The sequence below is a fragment of the Gasterosteus aculeatus genome, chromosome 10 (assembly GCF_964276395.1).
Source record: "Gasterosteus aculeatus chromosome 10, fGasAcu3.hap1.1, whole genome shotgun sequence".
NCBI lineage: Eukaryota > Metazoa > Chordata > Actinopteri > Perciformes > Gasterosteidae > Gasterosteus > Gasterosteus aculeatus.
In genome coordinates this window covers 2,506,063-2,514,952 of record NC_135697.1, presented here as the reverse complement: position 1 = coordinate 2,514,952, position 8,890 = coordinate 2,506,063, and the positions used below count along the sequence as shown (strand labels likewise).

General features: G+C 45.7%; 1 protein-coding gene across 1 annotated transcript; it reads right to left on the bottom strand.

Annotated features, from left to right (window-relative positions):
- Positions 1 to 2,057: 2,057 nt before the first annotated feature.
- On the bottom strand, positions 2,058 to 8,807 carry LOC120826768 (tubulin beta chain). Its single transcript, XM_078080726.1, is given in 8 exon segments — positions 2,058 to 3,613; positions 3,616 to 3,776; positions 3,778 to 3,992; positions 3,995 to 4,144; positions 4,848 to 5,037; positions 5,598 to 5,751; positions 6,590 to 6,698; positions 8,682 to 8,807. Coding segments are annotated over 8 exon segments (1,305 nt in total). The 5' UTR covers positions 8,739 to 8,807; the 3' UTR covers positions 2,058 to 3,344.
- Between the last annotated feature and the right edge of the window lie 83 nt (positions 8,808 to 8,890).

Sequence of the window (8,890 nt, the reverse complement as noted above, 5' to 3'; positions counted from 1 at the left end):
CTCCAGAGGTGAGGGGTGTTCCAAAGGACACTAGAGCAGTAGAAAGGAGGTGTCAGAGTGGCTGAGACAGTGTCCTCCAGGGGATGCTTCGTCACTGAAACCACCACCGCTGTCGAGATGATCCTTTCAGAGAGAGGTACGTGTTATCTGTGGCATCGATGGCCCTTCACACGCTTCACAATACTCCGGACCGCAATGCACACGATACAGCATTTGAGATTCTGAGGCTGGTCAAGGAGGAAGCGAAAGCGATGGCAGATGGCACCTTAAAATGAGTCTGAGGGACAGGCCAAAGAGCAGGTCGGGAGAGGACGAGGACTTTACCATTAACTCCTGGTGCACCCAAAGACAAACTTTGGTCAATCATCTTTTATCCCGCTAACCCCAAGGGCCACGTGTCGGTTGGAGTTAATCTAACACAGAGTGAGAAACAGGTCACACCCTGGACCTGCAGGGCTGACAAACCACCACTCTCATCTTCACAGCCTGACCCTCAGAGCGTGTCTTTGGACTGTGGGAGGGGAGAAAGCCAGAGTCCCCGGTGAGAAGGCTTCTGGGTGGTTCTGGACTCAGCGCCTCCTTGCTGTGGGGCGACAGTGATAACCACCACACCACGGCGCCACACAGACCTCCGTGAAGCTGCTAATTGAGGAAGCAATTTCTCCTGCATGTCTTGTCTTCATGCCTGGCCATCTCAAGAAGGCGGGTCTAAGAAGCACCCTGCAGCCAGTTGTTGGTTAAATAAAAACTGTGTGACATACAATCAGTGTCCTTAAATAGACTCAGCCTGGGGCGACATTGGCTTTGCCCCAAGCTTGCGCGTTCTCGTCAAGGCTGGTATCGACAGGCAGATGACATTCTGGAGGAAGTAAAGAGCAAGGATTTTATCGCCTTCAAGCAGACGAGATGAATGACCTATATACAATACATATTTATATCATACTGATTATTATTTAATATATATATATATATATGAGGGTGACACAAATAACATTTTTGAAGTGTTATTTACTGTTTTTTTCATGTTGAGATACATATTATAATATATATACATGTTAAGGAATACTGTATATGATACCTTAATTGTTGCCCCACCTAGACCCTCTTTCCCACCAGCAGCCGCGACAACCTTCCATTTTTGTAAGGTAGTGTGTTTGCTCGTGGTGGAGAGACAATAGAAGGTCAACACTGAGGGTCTCATTGTCATCAGAGGAGGCCTCATAATCCGGGTCCTCCTCGATATCGATGTCTCAGACTCATTGTCTTACGTCCCTTTCATGGTCAAAGAGTTGTTGCAACAGCTCAAAGACAGAAAACCTTTCATTAGAAGTCATTTTCAGTTGAGAAATATCAAGAGAACTATCAGTCACTACCTCACTATTACGGCTCTGGTTATGATCGGTTAGGGCCTTAAATCTTTTGAGGATTATGAAATTCCATGTTATAGTGACCTCAATATCATCCAAAACCACTAAAACAAATTCTTGTTTTATTCAGCTAAAACAGCCAAGGGCCAAATTGACCCAAAATAACACCGATGTGTACAGCATGTGTACAGAAAATTTAAAACATGTCCTCATTTTAAATTTTATGTCTTCCAAGTTGTCCCCATTCAATCAGGAGAGGTCATGAAATATGAATTAAAAGATGATGTAAAACATTTCTCTGTAGACTTAAACATTCATGAATGGATGGTGTGAAATAGACTACAAAGAAAATAGGAGATCTATCTCTATCTGTATATTTGATCATATGCACAGATGCCGGACAGTAAGGGTTAAATTCCGGGCCTCGACATCCAGGCTATGAGGAGATATATACATTTCAAATTATACAAATTATTCAAATAAATTATTGAAAAATCAAATCAAATGCTTTAAGTTTGTTTAAAAGTCTTTCTTGCTCCATACGTACAGGTGAGGGGAAGAGAGGATGATGAGATGAGAGAATGAGAAGCGTGTGTGTGTGTGTGTGTGTGTGTGTGTGTGTGTGTGTGTGACTGACACGTAAGAGGTGGAAAGGAAAAAAGAGGAAGATACCCGGTTCGTGACGACAAATTTCTATTTTACAAATGCCTTTTTATTTCTTGCTAGTGTTTCACATGAATTCAAAAAGGTTTTAACAGAATCGGGATAACAAATATTGAACACAAATGGCTTCTGTTTGACTTGAATGCTGAAGTGGCTCAGTGTAAACACGTATCAGGTCAAATCATGCAGTTCTTCACAGGTACAAAAAAAACCTAAAATATTAAAATTATGTATTAGACATCAAATAGAAATAGAGGTTGTACTGTAATGGGAAGTATAGAATACATTGAAATGTTACTTTGAATTCCTGGGAGTCAGTGTACATTTTGCCTCTTTCCTTTTTACTTAGAAGTTGAATACTTTCATAGTTCCAATCCAACAGCAGCGACGCTCAGGCCTTTTCTTGTCCAACATGGGAAATAGAAGCAGCCTCTATGAGCCGAGTGTGATGCTCCTCATGACGCTGGCTGGCGTCTGAGAATAATCCTGCTGCTGCTGCCTCGAGTAAACTGTGAACATCTTAGGAAGTCAATTAGTTTGTCCAGAGATAAAAACCGACCTTAGATCTGCAGAAGACATTTACCGTTATGTGATGTGTTGATTTGGCTGCAGGATCTGCAACAACAACAGCAACAAAAACATATACAAACATGTTTCCTTATGAGGTTGTAAATCAAATGTTCTGATTCTCATTTGTGAAGTTATTCATTAAAGAAAATATTTCTACATTGTGAAAGAAAAAACGCTCTCTCTTTGAGGAATGATGTGGAAATAAAACTCTGATTTCTGAAAGGAATTGACTCTGTTAGCAATTTCTAATCAAAGTTCTAATTTATAGAGCCTCAGTGAAGAAGAAATAGTCTGGAAATAGACAGTCATACTATAAAATACGAAAGAATGTAGGACATTAATACACTAAACACTACATTTGACATTATTTTACTCCACTAAATGCTTTAACACTGGAGACTGTGAAACTGACGCTGCATTGCAAAGCATTGCCAATGACTGCAGAATGCTGGAAGAGGTAAAGACGTCTCACGAGTGGGAATGAATTTAGTAGTATTGCATTTTAAATTGGTAATACAACCCCTTTGTCAAGGGGATTAAACGCCGCTGTGACGGCTTTGTTGACTATATGCTGATGGGGTTTTAGGTTCCGTCTTTCAGAAAACTATTTTTTGGGAGGCTAGTGTTGGTCATCTCATCCCACTCAATTCCTTCAGTCCCCAACTCACATTTTGCTTTTGGGTCATTATCGCCATCTCTTCCTTCCGCTCACGTGACATTGTTTTTAGTTTTTCCGTTACTACTCTAGGCATCCTCTTCCACATCCTCCTGGAACTCTCCCTCCTCCTCGGCCACGGCGTCCTGGTACTGCTGGTACTCGGACACCAGGTCGTTCATGTTGCTTTCTGCCTCGGTGAACTCCATCTGGTCCATGCCCTCGCCGGTGTACCAGTGGAGGAAGGCTTTGTGGCGGAAAACATGGCAAACGGTGAACTGCTCTAAGATGCGCTTGAACAGCTCCTGGATGGCGGTGCTGTTGCCGATAAAGGTGACCGGCATCTTGAGGCCCGGCGCGGGATGTCGCAGACGGCCCTCTTGACGTTGTTGGGGATCCACTCTACGAAGTAGCTGCTGTTCTTGTTTTGTACGTTCAGCATCTGCTCGTCCACCTCCTTCATGGACATGCGGCCGCAGAACACGGCGGCCACCGTCAGGTAGCGTCCGTGGCGAGGGTCCAACCATCATGTTTTTGGCGTCAAACACCTGCTGGGTGAGCTCGGGCACGGTCCGTGCGCAGTACTGCTGGCTCCCCCTACTGGTCAGAGGGGCGAAGCCGGGCATGAAGAAGTGGAGGCGGGGGAAGGGCACCATGTTGACCGCCAGTTTCCTCAGGTCGGCGTTGAGCTGGCCGGGGAAACGCAGGCAGGTGGTCACGCCGCTCATGGTGGCCGAGAGACCAGGTGGTTGAGGTCGCCGTAGGTGGGCGTGGTGAGTTTGAGCGTGCGGAAACAGATGTCGTAGAGGGCCTCGTTGATCGCTGTGTTTTCTACCAGCTGGTGGACGGACAGCGTGGCGTTGTACGGCTCCACCACAGTGTCCGATACCTGAGGACAAAGACACGAGGGACAGCAACTCACACACAGTCGACCGTACTGACATGAGGCATTCCCAAGATCACGTTTTCTCCACAGTTTTGGTTTTACTTTGACAGCGATCATGTGACTGGGTATATTTGTGGCGGTCTTCCATCAGTGAGCTGTCCCAAATATTGACATATTTGGGACAGCTCACTGATGGAAGACCGTCCTGCAATGTTAGAGGATATGATGCCGTACTATGTTGACCCTTCATCGCTGCAGCGCCTTGTCAATGGATCTTTGCTCATTTTGGAGCATTACTATTTACTTGATTTATGTTTTTATGCACTGATCAATTTGAAGGTTTGGGGTAATTTTGTCTTCTTTCGGACCTGCGGGAAGAGGGGTTGGTTCATGTATCATTAATTACTTACAAAAATGCATGTAAGTGATACACAGCATGTCTCTTATGTGACTCGAATGAGTCAGCAAAATGAAACAATTTGAAACCTGGCTGTACCCAATGTTTTAGATCATGTGCAAATTAGCACATAATTCACCGATTGCATATTTAAACATACCATTTCAGATTAAAGTAAAGTAAGATAACTTTCTGTAAGTAATCCATTAAGGCACTTTTATGAAGATATATTCAAATGTTTAACACAATTAAAGTAATCTTGATATGGAGTCTTCACTGTGTCTGATGGTAAATTATGGTGCGTGTTACGTTGGGGGAGGGCACCACACTGAAGTTGTTCATGATGTGGTCTGGGTACTCCTCCCTGATCTTGCTGATGAGCAGGGTCCACATTCCGGAGCCAGTTCCTCCTCCCAGAGAGTGTGTGAGCTGGAAGCCTTGCAGACACTCACAGCTTTCCCAAGGATCCCAAGGCGCTCCTAGTGCAGAGATATAATCCCTCCACCTAATCCTTGGTCTTCCCCGGGGCCTCTTCCCAGATGGCCGTGCCTGGAACACCTCCCTAGGCAGGCGCCCAGGGGGCGTCCTCACCAGATGCCCAAACCACCTCAACTTGGTCCTTTCGACGCAAAGGAGCAGCGGCTCTACTCCGAGCTCCTCGCGAATGGCTGAGCTTCTCACCCTATCCCTAAGGGAGACGCCAGCCACTCTCCTGAGGAAACCCATTTCGGCCGCTTGTACCCGTGACCTAGTTCTTTCGGTCATGACCCATCCTTCATGACCATAGGTGAGGGTAGGAACGAAGATTGACCGGTAGATTGAGAGCTTTGCCTTCCGGCTCAGCTCTCTTTTCGTCACAACGGTGCGGTAAAGCGAGTGCAACACCGCCCCCGCTGCTCCGATTCTCCGGCCAAACTCACACTCCATCTTCCCCTCACTCGTGAACAAGACCCCAAGGTACTTGAACTCCTTCACTTGGGGTAAGGACACATTCCCTACCTGGAGTAGGCAATCCATCGGTTTCCTGCTGCTGTTTTGTATCCTACCCAAACCCCTGACCTCTGACCTTCAGTGGAAAATAGGCCATCTCCATGTGTCTTACCAAAGACAAAGTTGTCCGGTCTGAAGATCTGTCCAAAAGGTCCAGAGCGGACCGAGTCCATGGTGCCTGGTTCCAAATCCACTAGGATGGCCCTGGGCACATACTTCCCACCTGAACACACACACACAGACAGCAAAGCAAAAAGTAATTTCAATGCCCCACAAAGTTGTTTCACAATTGCAAAATCCAAATTTAAAAAAGGTGAAAGGTGAAGGCAGTCGCTCCAGTCTAAATGGTACACGCACACGCTATACAAAATAAAATGACTTGACTTGACACGTGTTTAGACTCGCACGAGAAAAGGCGACTCCAGATGACTCGAGTCACATGTTTTTATCACTTCCATATACCGGTAATATAATAATAATTTATAATATTTTTTACATAAAATGTAAAGTGAACGTACAACTCCACTGTGCAGTGGAACAGCTGCAGTGTGGCTGTAGTACCTCACGTGGCCACTGAGTGACGTTCAAACACTAAACCTGAACAGAACACTGAAGCTGCAGTCTACACACTAGCTTGAAATAGCTTGAATAACCAAAAACAACCGCAGTGACCACATCTATGAACTTTTACTAAAGCTTGTCCAGCTAATTTTCAGTCGTTTAGCTGCTGAGTAAATCTGTGGTCTCAATACAGTACAAACATTGAAGACATTTGGCACATGTATGATGTTCCACTGTTTCCATCATTAAAAGCAGAATGCATTCTACTCCATGTGAAACACTCCACTTCCAAACGAAGTGGAGTGTTTCCCTTAGTAATTAGTGTGACTCTCTTCAAAAGCCGTGTGGCCCTCGCCATAGATCTCATCACATGAACAGCACATAGGACATGTTCACATCAGGTAATTAGCATCACATCAGGGCATCCTCCTTTCCAGAAGGTTGGATTCTTCTCAGCTCATGTGAGCAAACACAGACCTCGGTGTGTGTGTGTCACCTACCGGCGGCCTCGTTGTAGTACACACTAATCCTGTCCAGCTGCAAGTCGCTGTCTCCGTGGTAGGATCCCGGTGGGTCGATGCCGTGCTCGTCGCTGATCACCTCCCAGAACTGAACACACAAACACAGACGGGCCGAGGCAGCATCAGAGAAGACTTACGGCAACGAAGGCCCTGCTGACAAATGGCTGTTCAGGTCTTCACAATCAACGTGTTAGTGTTGATTTTAGCATAACCTTCTAATCTAAACTTCTACTGAAAGCTGATCTTTCAAAAGCCAGCATCAACCACTCATCACCTGGCTTGACACCTGCAGCGTTCATGTGCAGCGTTAGTTATGCTGCACACTCTGCAGGTTTACCCGCTCAGGGTTCGGGAAACATTTCTCAGAAAGAGGTGTCTTCGTGTACTGATTAAGCCAATTAGAGAGTGGTTTACAGTTACTCCTCTGTTGTCTGTCAACTGGTCACCTATTGAGGTCACAAGATCAGCTACAAACAGCAACATGTTCTGAGAACCTGGTTCTTTCTTTGAATCCAGTTCAAGAAGTTTTCTTCCCACTCATTCTATCGTGTTGCTGAGGAGGAGCCTTGATCGTGATATTTATATCTGTGTGGAAACTAGAACAAAACAGACAGGATGTCAAGTGTCTGAGACAGTATATGTGTGTATATATAAAGCTATGGAACCAACAGAGCCTGTGTAGTTTATACAAGCAGTCAAACTCCTTGTTCCACTTTCAGACAACGCCAAACTCAGTTAAAATACACACACAAACTGTCGCACCAGCTCAGTCAACTGACCCTAATCTGTGCAGGACTGTGTGTGTGGGTGGGTGGGTGGGTGGGTGGGTGTGACTATCTGAGCTAAAGCATTTTATTGGGGCTAAAAGATGGAGAAACACTAAACATAACATCATTTTGATTAAACATAATGTACATTCACACAATCAGGCTTAAAATACATTGTGATGATGCAAACTTGAAACTGTATTACAGAGTTTACAATACGGGACAAGGAGGAGGAGAAGAGTCAACACACCAAGAAGCACACAAGGGCTCAGAACCATCGGTGACAATCTGAACTTTTTATTGCATCTGGTTTTCCTGCAGATTTCGGTTGGACCTCCGTGGGCTCAGTGGGTGGATTCGGGCACAGATAATCCATTGGGGAATGAGGTTGACCTCAGCTTCACCAAATCCTCTGTAAGTCTTCACTGAGTGGGGAGTTTCAGCCGCCGCGTATGTTGCCCCCCCCCCGGGGAGGTGGATGGACAGTAAAAAGACACTCCATATCGTTGAAATTCATCCAGCTCACACTGCCTGATTATAAGGCTGCACGAGATGAACATTTGCATCATCAATCAAGGATTCTTTTCTTGATGAATCAAAAAAGTGTTCCAGTGTACAAAGTTGTACCTGCGATACACCGACTGGAGAAGCCTCTCAGACACTGAGCCACTTGTCCCCCCTCTTCCTCCCGCCTTCCAACGCCGCCCTCCTGCTGCGTCCCTCCACAGATGTCTCCTTTTCTTTTCAGCCTCTCGTTTTCTTCTTTGCTCTTCTTCTCAGAGACACAGGGACAGCAGCTGGACGGCTCCATTCATCACGGATCAGTGACTCCAGCCTCTGTTTTGCCAACAGTTCCAAATGTGTGACTTGTTACTGTACTCATGTGCAAGATGTGCCTTGTTTATACCACCAGCCTTTCCTTGGGGGGTTTACATTTCATCTTCTGTTGTATCCCTCAGCAGAGCCAGGCTATTTGGGCTGTTTGGGTACAGCTTACTGCTCTGTGCTACTTTATTAGCCACCACAGCGCTGACATATCGCAACAGTGATTCGTTCTTTCAGTCTGGTTAATCTGTCACAGTGGGATTAAGGGAGATTCTCCGATTTCTATTATGAGTAGAATAACGTTACATCGTTTTAGTGGTGGGTTTGGTAGGTAGCCTTGTTAAATGTATTAAGTGTAAATGCAGGCATTTCCTTTATGAGCATTATGTTATCTTAAAGCTGTCCAAGCGTTCAGAATGATATCTTTGACCAGGCCTAACTGAGAAGAAGCAGATGGAATAGAGTGTACCTCTCCTTACCTTTGCACCAATCTGGTTGCCGCACTGGCCGGCCTGCATGTGCACGATCTCCCTCATGGTGGCTGGTAGTCGGGGTGGAGGCGCTGCTGACCTGCTGACAGAAGACACATACAGAGTGCAGGTCACTCAGGCGAGACGCAAAGGGTGGGAGCTGCTCTGAGTCCTGGGGGCGGGGCTACCAGTATGCACCTTAATGATTGGCTGCAGGA